Raw genomic sequence first — 16773 nt, 5'->3', positions numbered from 1 at the left:
CTTCACATGTCTGATGAGAGTCCCGCCCTGAAGACATCTACATGTCAATATTCATTCAAAGTCATAACGCCACCTAGTGGCAAGAGCAAGTGCATGTTTTATTCTCGGACGTTTCTCTCTCAGCAGGTTGATCACAGACACCTCAAATTTCATCCAAACATTCCCAAGACGTGGATGATGCAAATTTATGAAGTTCGTGACGTTTCGTCAGACGCTATCACCATGGCAACGCTGTTCGCCATGGAACAGGAAATTGCTGTAACTTCAGTGTACATTATCCAATCTCTTTCAAACTTGTCACGCTTAATAAGAGTCCCGGCCTGAAGACATCTAGATGCCAATTAGTGACCACAGTCATTGCGCCACCTGGTGGAAACAGGAAGTAACACGTCTATGGCAATGATCATTTGATTTGCACGAAATTTTCACAGTGTAGTCAACACTTCATATACTGGAATACAGGATGTGATTAGTGACTGTTCTCTAGCGCCACATAGGGGACACAGGAAGTGACATGTAAGTCCTTCACGCGCTGTCCAAACTACATGAACGTTCTGAAAGCGCAGGGAAGGGTCGGAGTCCAGCAACGGGACGAAGCCTCCGCACGCCCCGACGCGCACGGAGGTGCGAGGGCCCTCCAACGCTGCTTGCAGCTTTAATTTCAATTGCATCTGTAAAATGATTTGAAAGATTTAAATTTTCCTGCCATATTTTAAAGTTCCCCTCTCAGTACTATAAGATGTCTTTTTACTGTCAAAAGACCCACCAGACAATCATTTTATTAAAAGCTGTATCATGACTGGCAGCTCAGCAGATCAGTATGAAAGTAGAGAATTAAGTTTATTTCAGCTGTGATATGAATTGATTTGATGAATGATATAATGAAGAAAAAATGTAGACCAAGCTTTCTAATGCCGTAGGAACAAAATGCAAATTGTTGTAGTTCAGAGTGTCAATTATATGCAACATCATTTGTGATGTGCATTAAAATCAGTGTGTGGATTATAGCAACAGAGGGTTAACATATTCACTAAGCTCTGCCAAAGACAGCCAAGAAGCAGCTGTATATTGTTAAGCTATTTGGCCAAATGTGCTGCACTTCTAGAGAAAGATGAAATCAAACCCACATCTAGCACTGTCTGTCAGATAAATCAACACAATAAAGTAAATAGATGCATGTTTACTAATGATTTTAGAGCAATTCAAAGACGACAAAAATAGAAAAAAAACATTGAAACACCATGATAATAGGTCAGGAAATTTCAAACTTTACAAGTTTTACAATAAAATGAACATGAGTAACATTATTGTTACTGAGACTAATTAGTCAAAACCTACAAACCATTGCCGTTGCAGCATCCCTCAATCGCCCCTCCCTCAATGTATGTTTACAGTCAAATGTATATACAGCATAGACATTCAACTAGGTACAAAATTTAATAAACAGCTAAAAAAAAACATGCCTGGAAGGATGGTCATGAAAATGAAAATATATATTTTTGCTTAAAAAATATCCGTCTATCCTTGTGTACCAAATGAAGATAGTAAATTCTTATTTTTTCTTCGCCAGACTTCGAGGGGAACTTTTAAGCAAGTCTCTGATCTTGAGGTATGTCCCCGTGGCTTCAGCAACTTCAGTGAACTCTGGTGTATCTTCAAATGGAACGATGCCAGCCGCAAAGTTGCTCCGATGAGGAACCGCTGTAATCTTCACAACATCCTTAGGAGAAGCACAATCTCCAGCCCCCCCTTTAGAAAAATCTGGATTAGGGCTCTGTGGGTTGTCTTCTTGGTATTTGAGTGGATCAGGGCTCTGCGGGTTGTCATCATGGGATCTGACTGGACCAGGACTGTGTGGGTTGTCATCTTGGACTTTGACTGGTCCAGGGCTCTGAGGACTGTCATCCTCAACTTTAACTGGTCCAGGGCTCTGAAGACTGTCACCTTGGACTTTGACTGGTCCAGGGCTCTGAGGACTGTCACCTTGGACTTTGACTGGTCCAGGGCTCTGAGGACTGTCATCCTCGACTTTGACTGGTTCAGGGCTCTGAGGACTGTCATCCTCAACTTTGATTGGTCCAGGGCTCTGAGAATAAATATCTTGAACCCCTGGTTCCCTTTGATTTTCACTGCTAGTTTTTGCAGGTCTTGTTGTGTCCATCTCCTCTTCAGCCTCTTCCGTTTCTGTGTCTACATGCACAGGTGTGGACACACTTGGTGAACTGGGGACAGGTGTTCCCATTGCAGGTGTGTCAGAGTCACTATTAGTGGCAGTGTCAGCATTTTCTAGAGCTGCCCAAATCAGCCTCTGTTGCTCCTCCAGCTCCTCCAGTGTCAGTTCATCCTCTGTTCCCTCTACAGTCTCATCAGCTACTACCCAGTTACGTCCTCTCAGAGCTGGAGAGCCATTAGTGGGTGTGGAAGGAGGTGTACCTTTAGGGAGAGGTGGGGGAGTGGGTGTCGCAGGAGGAGTGCCCCGTGGCAAAGGGGGTGGTGAGCTGAAGCAAGGGGAGCCAGGGGGCAGTGGAGGTTGGAACTGGAAGTCACCAGCGCCAGTATGATAAGGTGTTCCTGGATCTGAGGGGAAAACATGAATAAAGTCACAGAAAGATTCGAAAGTGAAATAAACACACATCTGATGCAAGTATAACTGAATTACTCTGCATTTCAGCCATGAATAAAAACAGAAGTATTTTATGTATCGAGTTATAAGAACAAAACAGTGGATATCTGCATTAAGATCCAGACATTTACAGATTATTGTTGCAGTTTTCGACTATTAGCTTGACATTTAAGATGCATGATGAAAAGTGACAAAGATGAACAATTACCTGATTCAATATCCATATCCGAGCTTCTGTCAGAGTTACGATCAGGACTGGACCTTGTCTTCTTCCTCTGCTGCGGAGATGAGTCAGATTCATGCCTTCTCTTGTTGCAGGTGGCGCCAGGCTGTTGGGGAGGAACAATGACATGTGGAATGAAAGTGTTTAAGGGCTCAGCCCAAAATGCATTACACACCCTCTCTTTATCTCTTTATCCAACAGGTTTTTTTCAATTCCATGTCTTCTGTTGAAGAATGCCAACTGAAATTTACATAATTTCATAAATGAATAACCTTGATCATTGAAGTGGGTGTGAGAAAAGTGGTCTGACTTAATAGTGTTTCTTTTCATTATTTGGTTACCCCTTAAAGCAATTCATACCTTCAATTATGCTCTACTTGCAGGTTCAAGTATCACCAAGACTGAGAAGGTCAGAATTTATGATGGAAAGGGACAGAAACCACAACCGTTTGTGAATATTTATACACACACACCCGTGTCTTTGACTTCAAACCACAGTGGTATTTTGGAGAATGAATGCAGATGTGAAAAACAGTACCCTGAGGTGTTTGCCTAAAATTTGACATCCAATATCCAGATAGTTTGATTTAAGTGATGCAAGACTATTAGATAGGAAGCTGTTACAGGAAGCAGGCGTGGACTATGTTTTGAGAGGAAAAACCCAAACACTTGAGGGACGTCATGGTAATTACCATCGGGAAGTTGTTGGACAGATAGGCTGCATAGTTTTGCTTCAAGTGGCTGCTTTGCATTGGAATGGAACCATTCTGCATGAACTCCTGAAGATCAGAAAAAAAGTATAAGTGTGAGAAGGACTACTGTTGTAAAGATGCCCTACCACCAAAAAGCAATACAATTTCTGACTTGAAAGAGTGCATTGTCATTATGATGTTGACTCCTTGCAACAAAAACTTTTATACACACCTCAGAGTGACTTCATACATCAGTATTTGCATAAATCAATTGTCTTGATTATGTGACAAAAAATTTGCAATTCTTTGATTCAATTTTAGGTATTTAAGCAACTAAAATATTAATATAACTCACATACCTGGACTCACATGATGATATATTCAAGCAAAAGATTTGAAAAGATTACATTGTAGGACTCACATCTTTCATTTTGTGTGGTGCAGGTACATTGAAGCCTGGGAAATCTACCAGTTTGGAAACATCATAAGAGATGTTTTGCGAATTGTCTGTTATATTACCATCATTTGAAACTAGAAAACAGAAGAAAAACATAGATTCAGCTCAACCTCTGTTAATTTCAAAACATTCTTATAAACGGAAAATCAGTGGAACCACAACTTTCAATTTAAAACATACCATTTCCATCATACAGTGTTAAGCCAGAGTTTTCCATCTCTGCTTCTTTGAGCCAGCCTGGTGGATAGCCCAGTTGTCTCATGCGATAAATCAGAGGAGGGAGGGTGTTGCCATCAATTCCCAGCGCAGACAACAGCTCCTCGCTGTTAAACAAAGTGTAAAACATCTTTGATCAAGATTTACTTTTACTTGTTACGATAGATTCTGAATGTGATTCAGTGATTTTTTTTTGTGTGTGTTCATTGTACACCAACAGCAATCTTGCCTCATGACTCCAGGCTTGTATTTGGCAAACCGCTCCTCCACTTCATCAGCATGGTATCGCTGATTACTCTGCATGGCCTGGTTGTTGTTCTGATTAAACTCCTTTCTTCGCTCATTAATTGCAGCCATGTCTTTAGGCTATGAAGGTAATGATGTATACACATTGTAAATCATGTTCTGACTCGTTTCTTTAACTCATGATAATATTGCTGACTTGTTCTTACCTTGGGACAGTCTCTCAGCTGATGAGTGCTCGCACCACAGTTGAAACACATAGATTTGGATCTACAATGAACATATCAGTAATTAAATCAATATTGAGTTAAATGCCACACCGCAAAACAAAACAAACCAAAGCAAGTCATTAACAGAAGATGGAGACTAAATAAAGCTTTGTTAATAAAACCAGACACACCTTTTGTCTCTCATTTCTATTTCCTGTCCATCTGTGCCAATGACTTGGTTGAAGACCTGATGATAGCTTTGCAACAATTCAGGAAATTCTATCATGTTTGTACAAAACAAATCAACAAAATTGTTATGTAGTCTATTTCATTGCCTTAATAGGACACCTATACTTGAAAAAGAAAATTCTTATCCCTTGTCGCAACAGTTCTCTCTATATATGCAACGTATGCTCAACTCAAATGATCTGACAGACTAGGCTGTCCATTTTTGACGATGTGTAAATTTCTCCATCGTAAAGATACGTTGGAACGTCCCATCCATCTGTTAGCTGGGGGTTTTCATTCACCAGAGGCTGTCCAAGTTTATCAAGACTAAAAGTAGTGAAATACAAGACACTTCCAACCACCTATGACAGAAAAACAAGAAAATAGTTTACGATATGTTAATATTGCTTGTCGACCATTTAACAACATCCAGATTTGTTTTCACTGTGGCAAGAAATTGTAAACACTCACTTTAAAGGCTTCTGTTGTTGTTCTTACACTACTGGAAGACGCCTTCTGTGGGTCTTCTTCCATAGCAAAAGCTGAATTCTTCACAGAGAGTTACACAAACATTAGCAAAGTCATGGCTGTTTTAATATTAATCGCAATGAAATACATTCTTAATATATACCTGAGGTTTCATTTGAAAGATGTTTTTTTTCCTTTCATTGCCCAGTTTCTGATGTTTCAAAATCACACTGCAGACGAAGTCTTCAATTTCTTGTCGACACTGCCTAAAGGGGAGACATTTTTATTATTGTAAAGCAAAATAATTAATATGACATTCATGCCAACCAAGACAGGCATGACAAGACTTCCTATGCAAACCACAACTGGGCAAGTATACTCATGTAGTTGACGAGAAGAAATTGCTTACTTTGAAATAATGTTGTTTGCATAAAGGATTTGGAGAACTGGCCCGTCCATGTTGACATCTTCAATTGTGATGGCGCTATAAAGTCGGGAAAATTAACGTTGGTTACTGAACGATCACTTTCGTTTAATATGTAGTGCGCACTGACTGGTGTCACTCAATTACCTTGGTCTGGTCAGGATATTCATTTTTCTTCTCAACGCTTTATGTGATCTACAAGTTAAGGAAACAAACCAAAAGGAAGCTTGCAAAAAGAGCCGCTAGAAGACATATTCGGGTTTTCGTTTTCTGTTTTGATCACAGAGAAGAGGCTAACTGTGCTAGCAGGCGTTAGCTAGTGCTAGCTCACAGTGAGCGCAGCCCGACAAAAGGATATTCTCCTCATTGAGTCTCTGGATGTAGTTATCATACTCCTCCAGCCTGTTCCGCAGCTGGCTCGTCTCATCCTGCTCTTCCCCGTCATCTGTGAAGCTAATGTGCGTCGGGAGCTCCGGCGCGGAGTCATCAAGCTGCTGAAAGAGCTCCCTATCCCCAAAATCAACTTCAGCCATTTTTACCCAGCTCAGAGACGCAGGACGCGAGTTCAGAGGTCACAGCCGCTGCTCTTCGTTTTCATTGGTTCTCCGTATGTCACGTGACGCGCTGACGTTAGCACGGCAGAGAAGAAGATACCGAACTTTGCTAGCCCTCAATTTTGTATTACAGGGCACATAAACCTCAAGAAGAAAACACTTGGCTGCTTCTAGAGATAACGTTTAAGATGTCTCTTTAAACTTCGCGGTATAGCAGGTGTCCTCTTGTTTGTGTTCTTTCTGAGGGGCCACTTTTATTCACTGAAAAGACTCTTTGGTCTGCAGGACTGTAAGACTGTTGAGGGCTTAAAATCCTGCTCACCTGGCCTCCAGCAATGTCAAGCTGCTCAACTATCTACTTAAATTTGCCACAGTGGGACGGGGGCTCACGGAAAATTCGATTTATTTACATGGTGGGTCTGACATCGTTCAGGCTGACTGAGTGCCCCAACAAGGTGAGTGTTCAGTGTCACCGCAGACTCAAAGATGTCTTTTGCTGTTGTTTTTTATAATCACATTTCATGCAATGCGTGAAACCAGCTAGAGGAGGAGGAGGGTGCTGTATCCGCCTACATATTCATCATCAACACAACTCCATCATTTGGTGAAAACATTTGCATCATCTCTGTATCTCCTTCAGAGTCCAGTGGTTCCTCTCTATTTAGGAGCTGATCTCTTCTCCAACACGGACATCCGCACGGAGAACCATCCCAGACACCACGCCAAGTTTGCCAAGAAAGGATTGGCAACAAAAATAAACTTTTCCTCAGGTAAAATGCGGAAGAGAAAATAGTACACACACACACACACACACACACACACACACACACACACTGAACACTTGACAATGTTGTCTTCCTGCTGCAGCATTCAGGTTGCATGGGTTGAAGGTGCCTTCTGCAAACAGCAGCCTCTGGTTCTACAGCGTTCAAGGACTGTTTCGAGTCGCCTTTGAAATGTACAGTAAGCAAGAGCAGCTTGCTGTACTAGAGAACTTCCAGGTATGATACAGTTCACATTGTGCATGTGTGTAAATGATGTATACATTTTGTGTATGTACATATACGGTGCCAGCCAAAAGTTTGGACACACTTTGTCATTCAATGGTTTTTCTTTATTTTTTATAATTTTCTATATTGTAGATTCATATGGAAGATATCTAAACTATGAAGGTACACATATGGAATTATGTGGTTAACAATAAAGTGTTTAACAAACCAGGATTTGTTTAGAATTTGTTTGTTCACTATACACTCCCCTCCAAAAGTATTGGAACAGTGAGGCCAGTTCCTTTATTTTTGCTGTAGACTGAAAACATTTGGGTTTGACATCAAAAGATGAATATGAGACAAGAGATCAACATTTCAGCTTTTATTTCCAGGTATTTACATCTGGATCTGATACACAACTTAGAAGATAGCATTATTTGTAACGGAACACCAAATTTTTAGGCGAGCAAAAGTATTGGAACAGATAGACTTAAAATACATTAACATGAAAAGACTTAATATTTAGTTGCAAATCCTTAAATAACTGCATCAAGCCTGTGACCCATTGACATCACCAAACTTTTGCATTCTGCTTTTGTGATGCTTTTCCAGGCTTTCACCGCAGCCTCTTTCAGTTGTGGTTTGTTTTGGGGGGTTTCTCCCTTCAGTCTGCTCTTTAGCAGGTAAAATGTATGCTCTATAGGGTTGAAGTCTGGAGACTGACTTGGCCAGTCTAAAACCTTCCACTTCTTACCCCTGATGAATTCCTTTGTTGTTTTGGCAGTGTGTTTTGAATCATTATCTTGCTGCACCATGAAGGATCTCCCAATCAGTTTAGTTGCATCTTTCTTTAAATTGGCAGACAAAATGTTTCTGTAGACTTCTGAGTTCATCTTGCTGCTGCCATCATGTGTTACATCATCAATGAAGATGAATGAGCCCATCCCAGAAGAAGCCATGCAAGCCCAAGCCATGACATTACCTCCACTGTGTTTCACAGATGAGCTTGTATGTTTGGGATCCAGAGCAGATCCTCTCTTTCTCCAAACTTTAGCCTTTCCATCACTTTGGTAAAGGTTCACCTTTGTCTCACCAGTCCATAAAACTTTGTCCCAGAATTTTTAGGCTTGTCTCTGGACTTTTTGGCAAATTCCAGCCTGGCCTTCCTATTCTTCTTGCTAATGAGTGGTTTGCATCTTCTGGTGTGGCCTCTGTACTTTTGTTCCTGAAGTCTTCTGCGAACAGTAGACTGTGACACCTTCTCTCCTGCTCTCTGGAGGTTGATGCTGATGTCAACAGTTGTTTTAGGGTCTTTCTTTACAGCTCTCACAATGTCTCTGTAATCAACTGCTGCTGTTTTCCTTGGTCTACCCGTTCGACGTCTGTTACTTAGTACACCAGTGGTTTCTTTCTTCTTCAGGACATTCCAAATGGTTGTACTGGCTATGGCCAATGTTTGTGCAATGGCTCTGATTGATTTTCCATCTTCTCTCAGCTTCACGATTTCTTGTTTTTCACACATAGACAACTGTCTGGTTTTCATGTTGGTTACGCCTCTAACTATAAATGCAGTCTGCACAGGCAAAACCCAAATCTGAAACTGAACGTAGACATTCAGCGCTATTTATTGTTTGAATAATCAATGTAATAGGACACAGCAGGGCAACAAAACACACCTGTCAGTCACATGTTCCAATAATTTTGCTCACATGAAAAATGGGTGGGTTCAAACAAAAGGTGCTAACTTCTAAGTTGTGTATCAGATCCAGAAGTAAATACCTGGAAATAAAAGCTGAAATGTTGATCTCTTGTCTCATATTCATCTTTTGAAGCCAAACCCAAATGTTTTCAGTCTAATGTAAAAGTAAAGTGTATACATATATATATATATGTGTGTGTGTGTGTATCCAAATGTATCTATCTTTTGATATATTATTGTATTATTGACTTTCCTTTGTAGGATGTTTGGAAATCGCAGATAAATGACAGTCCTCTGAAAATGAGTTACAGCCTCAGTGTACAGCTTGACTTTGCACTATCCAGCAGCATCCATGATACTGAATTGAGGACGTCACAACTCCAGCATTTCCAGGTTGGCAGGAAATCGGTGGGCGTTAATGACAGTGACACAGGTGATACATCAGCAGATCACGATTATTGCTCTTTCCCCAAGCAGGGTTTGCAAACTGAGCAAAGCCAACTTGTCGTATCCACAGTGAGACAGAAGTTGCACAGCTTGGATGAGAAACTCTCCTCTCTGACTCAAAGCTGCACAGAACAGCTTGAGACTATCTTGCTGCTTTTGGAGAACATTGATCGGTATATGAATGGGACTCTGGAAGAAAGTAAAGTGACAGAAACTGTGTTAGCTTTGCTGAAGGCCAAAGACTGGGGCTGCGTGTATTCAAGTTCCCTGCATAGTTGTATAGGACGTTGGCTTGGCCAGCAGTTTCATGCAGCCAACAGCAACATCAGCCAGAAGGTGGAGGGCTTCAAAGTACATCATATTGAGCGAATTAGTGACTTGCCACCTGCTGAAGAACTAGTCACAGAGCTATTCCCAGAAGCCATGCAAACACTGCTACTTCACTGGATGGGCTTAAGTGAGGAGTCCACCCTGGAGAAGAGACACAGCGAGTACCCAATCCTTCTCCTTATTCTTGAGTTTGCCAATCACAACCTCATCACTGGTGTGGCTCATGTGCTGTATTCCAGTCTTATCTGTAAATGAGTGTTTTTCCATGTTGGCATCAACAGTCATGTAATTTAACTGAACGTACAGTATTCTAATAAATCTGTATTTTTGTATGCGAGGGTGTCGTTCCTCCCTTTCAACAGTCTGTTTTTTGCTATTGTCGAATGTTTGTCGACTTTCAGTAGAATGATGCAGTCATATGACATAAGCAAATTGTGTTTAAAATACCGAAGTGACACTTAAACTTGAACATTTTCTGATGTAACACATAAGTTAAGCAGTTAATTTTATTCTACATCAATTTGATTTGGAATGATGTGTGCCTGTTAAATTAGGCCGTAAATTTATATGGGAAAATCTTGAGCCAAAATGTAATAACTTACTCAAATATCCCTTAAGATATAAATTAAGTGATGTAATGCATGAAAAATCTTATTCAACACAAAACTAATTTATTTCAGGAACATATGAAATATGTGATTACTCCTCCCAAGCACATCTTTATCCATGGCAATCCTGAAGACAATATGTATTACAACCCACCGTTTTCTTTTTCCCTAATCTGGAGAAATGAAACTGGGGGATTTTGAAAATGCTACGTTGACTTCAGATGCCTTTCACTAAATGGATGTAAACAGTGTTCACTTGAACCACATTATATTCAGTTTATGTTCAAACAATCACATATCAATATATATATATTTCAGTTAAAAAAAAGCTACCACATTATTTGAACAAATGTCTAATTTTAACCAGCATCAACCAGCCAAACTGATGCATCCTTTTGCAGAGATGTACATATTAATAAACACTGAGACAAACTCAGCATCTGCCTATTTACATTACAATGTTTCAATATGTGAGATGTTTGTCTACAAATAAATTACAGATTCAGAGTAACATCCATGCAAGCTTGAGGGCTAGCGATGAACTGGTGGTGGTCCTATACGATCAGATGAGCGGCAAAGACAGCCAGTGTTTGGCACTAGATAGAATCCATTCCACGTGAGAACGAGGAGGAGAAGCCGAGCCCCATTCCCCTCTGGGTGTGTGTCTGAGACCGAGCCATCTCATACTGAACGTCTAGGTTCCTAAACATCTCCTCCTGCTTTTGAAGAGTCTTCAAGCCTTCATCATTAAGTGGTTTGGAAACTTCGGCGTCATCCTCTCCCTGTAAAGACAGCCAATCAAATTAAATCTGGGAGGTTAGAAAGCTCACATTGGTGGACTGAAGATTTAACTGAAGCATCCAATGCCTATTGGTTAAGTAAAACAACATTGTTAAACTTACTTTAATACCCATCAGTTTACGAAATTTAACATTTTGGTCCTTGTTTCCAAAGTTTAGCTTCTCCCACAGCTCAGCTGTCTGGGACTTGTCCTTAAAAATTAGAAACAGAAATGATAAGCATCGTGTAGTGATAAATATATATAGACATTGTACATCACAACATCCTTTTCTCATGTACATATTCTTTACAGTCTGTTTGGAAAATCTGAGGAGGGAAAATTGGGCATCCTTAAAACTGGTGGATAAATAGAAATCGACTAGCCAAGAAAATCCAATCTTACCCCTTCCTTTTTCCCCTGCCATAGCATTTTCCTCTTTTTCTCCTGCTCTGCGAACTTCATGGGGTTTACAGAGGATGGGTTATAGTAGCTGGGCACAGCAATACCAGTCTCTGCCAGCGTTTTTGCTTGAAGGGCTGCCATCTGTGCTGCCATAGCAATCTGAGGCGTGACCTGCGTACCAGAGGCCAGGAGGGCTGCCACATTGAGGCCAGGGTTGGAGGCGGCCGCTGCTGCAGCAGCAACTGCTGCGATAGGGGCAGCCACTGGAAACAAAATACATAGACAGGTGTAGGCAACTGAATGACTCCTATGATCAAGGTTTTAAAAGTGGACATAATAAGCGCTTCTCACCTGCAGCTATCTCCTGCTGTTGCTGCTGCTGTTTCTCCAACATTTCCTTCTCCTTCTGCTCCTGTAGTTTCTTGGCTCTCTCCAGCCTGGAAAGAAAAACAGTGACGATCATGTTGTTCGTTAGGGTTAAAAGCATACTGTGCTGTGTACCTACAAGTGATATGACCTGTAAGCATAGCTTGGACATCAGCCAGTATTTTTGAGCACTCTTGCCTTTGATTAACAGTCGACAGTTAAGATTTGAAAGGAAATGAGGGTAGAGAGGGGCAACATGCAACAAAGGTCCCCGGCCAGACTTAAAATATAAAAGCTGAAATTACATGGTCAGTGTCTTAGACGCTTACACCACCAGTACACCTGATCTATCAGAATTTTATGTTTTCTCATTTTCCTACCAATGTGATTTCCTTTTATGACCAACCATGCTCTCTGGCAATTGCAACATGGATGACTGCAGCCAAACCCAACAGTCTACAGCTTTCACCTGAACAACTTCAGGAACACGGGTCTTAGTAACAGGGAGTGATGGTTAGGTTTAAATTTATGTTTGATTTCATTAACCCTAACTAATCTGTGTTGCCTGCTAGCCATGTCATCTTCTTAAAATGTCAGGCATTAAAAGAGTAGTAAAAGTTGACAATACTGGGAAAATTAGGAAAAAAAGCTTTGGTTGCAGCAATTGTGCAGATGTTCTAAGCTCCACTGGTAAGCCCCCAGAATGGGCCAGAACCGAGACCAACCATCTATATTGTAAATGCCCTGTAAGCTGTTTCCTTGCCTTCTGGCCAGGGCCTCTTGTGCATCCATAGCTGTGTTTCGGCCCCGGAAGGCAGGTGGATTAACAGACCTGCTTCGACTCTTTCTGCGCACTTTCTCACTCCTTTTCTTTCGCTCCCTGTTGGAACAACCAAGTAAATGAGCATAATGTTACCAACACATAGAATGGCAAACATGCAGGACAAGAGTTCAAATATCCTTAATTCCCAGCAGAAATGCTGACATTTCAATTAAACACACCTGCTTTTACTGCGACTTCTGCTATGGTGACGGTGTTTGGTCCTTGATCCTGAGCGAGACCTGGCCTTCTTCTTCCTGTCCCGGCTGCGAGATCGTGATCGCCGTTTGTCTCTACTTCTGCTGTGATGCCGCCTAGAAAAAGATCAAGCGACATGCATTAAAAGAACACTACTGACAATTTCATTTATGATAAATGTTTAGAATAGATGATCTACCGTATATCAAAAATACTGAATGACATTTAATGCGACCACAACTTCTACAATAAAGATACAACAAGCAATATGAAGGCCAAGTCAGCAATTTATCCAGAGACTACTACAGACTGTTCCCAACAATATTTCTTTATGCAATTTATTGACCAGGCTAACCTCTCTCGCGAGTGTGACCTGGAAAAGCTCCGGCCCTTGGAGGACCTTCTGTCTTTGCGTCTGGATCGCTCCTCTCCATTCTCTGCTGAAAGTCTCTCTGGCTCTTGATGCTCATCTGTTTTTCTGTGTGATTTTGATGGCTTCTCAGAGTCCCTCTTTCGTGCCTGTTTTAAGAAGAAGTTGTCTCTTTCAGGAAAATAGTGCAACAAAAAGAGTTAGTACCATGGCTTACAGCAGACGGTATGTAATAATTTTAGACAAGCTGGAAAAAAAAAAAAAAAAATTCACTTTCATAACATCTATAGAATGTCATTCTGTGAACATGATGAAGTGGGGATATTTCTATGATAAAAACTTATTTCATATTATTAATTTCTATATAAATGTAGGCAGCAATCAAACCAGCACGTCTGGATCCTCTTAAATATTTCAAATAGTGTGCATGCAAACCGTAAGACCCGATTCTCAGGAAAAAAATAAATAAAATTCAACATGGTTTTTCAGTTCAGCAACAACAATTTAATGTTACCTCAGTAATTTGAAACCCACTGAAAGGTGGAAGTAGGGATGGGCATCCAACTTACTTTTTACAGCTTCTCAACTTACGGCATCCAAATCATACAACACACAATGATAAATTAACATGAAAAACACAAACTTTAATTATGCATTTCTCCAATATTTTTGATAGGTTCAGTGCAACATCTTGTGTGATTTTTCACACCATCTTTATCTCATGTGAAATGGCTGGCAAACCTGCATAATTACATCAAAAACACCCCGATTCAGTTTAATTATGCCCATCCCTAACTGAAAGAGATGCAAGGGTTAATTGCATTTTTCTACTAATAGTGTGAGACAAATAGAGTTGGCAGATAGTTACCTGTCCCAGTAGTAGACATATTATTTTGCTATGTCAGCAGGGTCTTCTGTTCAGTCTCTTCGTGCATTAGCACGCTGAGTATGATTTATTGTAGAAATGTTATCATGTGATCTACACACAGGATTTAACAAAAAAAAAAAAATAAAGGAAAAAAAATCTACTTTTCACCATTTAATATGGTTACAAATAATGACAGATATCCAAGGATGAAAGCTTCCTTTGTGACATGTCAACATAGGGAGGGTTTTTAAAAAAAATGACCCTTTCCATGTCAGTAAACCGATCTCCATCTATGTGTTTTACTCTTAACTTTTATTATTGTAACTTATTATACCTAATAAAATATACTCACCTCAACCTAAAACTAACAAGGAGTACAACTTAAGACATAAATGTGTTTCTATGTGCCATAGAAATTAATGTATTAATTACCTCTTTGCTCCTGCTGCAACTCCGTCTATATTTTCTGTCACCTGAAAAGAGCAGAAAGCATAGTGCTGACAAATGTACATTTAAAAATTACCTTTTCAGCAAGCTTGCAAAAAAGAAAAAAGTTAGAAGAAGAGATTGTAGAGCCGTTCCTGTTGGGGGACTGACTCTTGCTATATAAACACTTTTGAGAAGAACTTAAAATTGCAGACTTCGTCCAGTAATTGCAGTTATACCTTATCATACTGTCACATACTTGAGTGACTGCACATTAGCGAAGTAACCTTTGTTGCCATACAAATATCACCAATTTATTTTTGTGGCTGTTTTCTTCAAACATATTATACATCTCATAAATGTATACACCAAAACAAATTTCATATCATGGCCCTCAATTTTCTGGCTTATTCAGCACTGTTGCTGAATACTAACGTTTTCGGTCCCTGGAGCGTGACCTTGACCGTGAATGGTGGTGTTTGGAACTTCTGGGAGACCTGGATGACTCCATGCTGTGTTTTTTTCTGTGATGAACTAATGAGCCTGTTCTGGTCAAGTCAACAGAGTCGTTGTCACTTGCCTGAAAGAAATAAAAGATGAGGGGGAAAAAGGACATCAGCAGCAAATCAGTGTGGTTCTAGTTTTATACACTACACAAAGGTGGTGGGAATTATATCTAAACATCACCCTACTACGCATGAGAAAATCTTAAGTAAGATTTAGAATGATATTGAAATAATAATGTATGACATGATTAACATAATACATTTTGTTGCACAGGCTGATGCAGGAAGTGCATTTTACGTCACTGAATGAATTAAAATTATACTCTAACATCTTTAGATGAGACACACATATGAACAAGGAAACACCATATCAAATACCGAGCATTTCCATAATGTCACCACATCCCAACTGGGTTTTTAAATACAAAAGTAGATCCTTTGTAACATATATACCAATTACTAGCGCATGTGTCTAACTGAGCCTAAACTACTAATTCATCATTTAATTAGAATTATTTAGCAGTTATAGCATAAATGTATTACTTTGGAAATTAATAAATTCAAGACGTACAATAATTTCGTTTACTTTAGTTAATAAGCCAGTCATTACCATCAGGGAGATTAAAAACAACACTAATACCACTTCCTTCGTCCACTAATTAGAAATAAGTCAGTCCCACAGGTCATCACAATGTTAAATATCGCTGGCTGTTGCTGATGTTCATCACCTTCTTAGCCAATTCGGAATACGACAGTTGATTTTGTTACTTTTTCGATCAAAATTGTGTGCCCAGATCGTTCAGAAAACGGCAGACAACTAAAAGAACAAGCCAGCTAGCCCGTATACTATCTACATTCGCCAAATCCCACTGGCTACCTTCGTCATTCATACCTCCACAATAGAGCTAGCTAAGTCGCTAAGCTAACTGAAGCTAACCGCCATCTTTAAGAAAAAATGATTTCTAAATAGAATCTTAAACGCGCTACTTAGATGTTACATCGTTCATGTATGTCCTGATCGTCGTTATGTTATGGTACCCACCGACATAATCCTGAAGCATACCGTAAATGTAACGCAGCTGTTTTGTTGACTGTGCAAACGGACAAGGAGAGGTAGTTAGCTGCTGAACAGCCGTCGTCGAGCTCAGCTAATTTGATCTGGGTTGCCAGGTTTCACCTCTTGAATCCCCTACATTCAAACAAATTCCGAACAGAGTTGATGAACCCAAATCGGACTGACGAAACAACGATCAGGGTCAAAAACATACATTTTAACGACGCAATTTAACTGATATGTAGTTATATGATAATTATAAGTAGTACAAGATATTAATATTTACCACGGTGATTGCAGAGATTCGCAAGTTTGACAAGCTGAAATACGTGGAATGGCGCTGGCGTGCTTTTTTTGTGTTTTTTTGTATACGTTCTCTGTCAAACTGATTACTTCAATTGATTAAGATATATTTCTGGAAGACTGAATGCAAGCGAAAGCGCCTAAATTGCCGTAAAGCCGTCAGTGTAGCAGTGGATCACGTACAAACCGAAAACATGGCAACGCGACAAGGCTCTCTGGACTCTTCTGCAATGCCCCGCCCCGCCAGGACACCAGGCTAGATCTTCTAT

The 16773-nt window shown here is 40.2% G+C and overlaps 3 protein-coding genes across 4 annotated transcripts; 1 reads left to right on the top strand and 2 right to left on the bottom strand.

The window, feature by feature from the left end:
* Window positions 1-1165: 1165 nt before the first annotated feature.
* On the bottom strand, window positions 1166-6316 carry zcchc8 (zinc finger, CCHC domain containing 8). The gene is made up of 14 exons (XM_070856096.1): window positions 6142-6316; window positions 5931-5973; window positions 5769-5843; window positions 5523-5625; window positions 5363-5440; window positions 5150-5253; window positions 4855-4920; window positions 4664-4724; window positions 4441-4577; window positions 4176-4318; window positions 3960-4069; window positions 3539-3625; window positions 2832-2952; window positions 1166-2577 (listed from the first exon to the last, which is right to left on the bottom strand). Exons 1-14 carry the CDS (start codon window positions 6314-6316, stop codon window positions 1553-1555), a joined length of 2328 nt encoding a protein of 775 aa, XP_070712197.1. The 3' UTR covers window positions 1166-1552.
* Window positions 6317-6747: 431 nt separating this feature from the next.
* LOC139224749 (uncharacterized) lies at window positions 6748-10134 on the top strand. Its single transcript, XM_070856055.1, has 4 exons — window positions 6748-6792; window positions 6978-7107; window positions 7205-7338; window positions 9287-10134. The coding sequence occupies exons 1-4, from the start codon at window positions 6748-6750 to the stop codon at window positions 10055-10057; spliced, it is 1080 nt and encodes a 359-aa protein (XP_070712156.1). The 3' UTR covers window positions 10058-10134.
* Window positions 10135-10453: 319 nt separating this feature from the next.
* On the bottom strand, window positions 10454-16291 carry LOC139224755 (arginine/serine-rich coiled-coil protein 2-like). Of its 2 annotated transcripts, none has more exons than XM_070856066.1 (10): window positions 16190-16291; window positions 15077-15221; window positions 14648-14688; window positions 13333-13496; window positions 12962-13093; window positions 12723-12839; window positions 11945-12030; window positions 11594-11856; window positions 11313-11402; window positions 10454-11192 (listed from the first exon to the last, which is right to left on the bottom strand). In XM_070856066.1, exons 1-10 carry the CDS (start codon window positions 16193-16195, stop codon window positions 11007-11009), a joined length of 1230 nt encoding a protein of 409 aa, XP_070712167.1. In that variant the 5' UTR covers window positions 16196-16291; the 3' UTR covers window positions 10454-11006. The 2 variants fall into 2 exon arrangements, with proteins under 2 accessions (XP_070712167.1, XP_070712168.1); XM_070856067.1 differs by having other exon boundaries at window positions 12792-12839.
* Window positions 16292-16773: the final 482 nt, after the last annotated feature.

This window comes from Pempheris klunzingeri, unplaced genomic scaffold, assembly GCF_042242105.1.
Source record: "Pempheris klunzingeri isolate RE-2024b unplaced genomic scaffold, fPemKlu1.hap1 Scaffold_52, whole genome shotgun sequence".
Taxonomy (NCBI): domain Eukaryota; kingdom Metazoa; phylum Chordata; class Actinopteri; order Acropomatiformes; family Pempheridae; genus Pempheris; species Pempheris klunzingeri.
This window is presented reverse-complemented; position numbering and strand designations above follow the sequence as displayed.

Bases quoted from the DNA above. Each gene is read 5' to 3' on its own strand.
- LOC139224755 (XM_070856066.1), bottom strand. The intron at 13,094-13,332 runs GTTAGCCTGGTC...ATCTTTTTCTAG, and splicing joins AGGTCACACTCGCGAGAGAG to GCGGCATCACAGCAGAAGTA. The intron at 11,193-11,312 runs GTAAGTTTAACA...CTGTCTTTACAG, and splicing joins GTAAACTGATGGGTATTAAA to GGAGAGGATGACGCCGAAGT.
- LOC139224749 (XM_070856055.1), top strand. From the start codon at position 6,748: ATGGTGGGTCTGACATCGTTCAGGCTGACTGAGTGCCCCAACAAG. The intron at 6,793-6,977 runs GTGAGTGTTCAG...TATCTCCTTCAG, and splicing joins TGACTGAGTGCCCCAACAAG to AGTCCAGTGGTTCCTCTCTA. The intron at 7,339-9,286 runs GTATGATACAGT...TTTCCTTTGTAG, and splicing joins CTGTACTAGAGAACTTCCAG to GATGTTTGGAAATCGCAGAT.
- zcchc8 (XM_070856096.1), bottom strand. From the start codon at position 6,316: ATGGCTGAAGTTGATTTTGGGGATAGGGAGCTCTTTCAGCAGCTTGAT. The intron at 4,578-4,663 runs GTAAGAACAAGT...TTACCTTCATAG, and splicing joins AGCTGAGAGACTGTCCCAAG to CCTAAAGACATGGCTGCAAT. The intron at 4,319-4,440 runs GCAAGATTGCTG...TTTGTTTAACAG, and splicing joins TACAAGCCTGGAGTCATGAG to CGAGGAGCTGTTGTCTGCGC.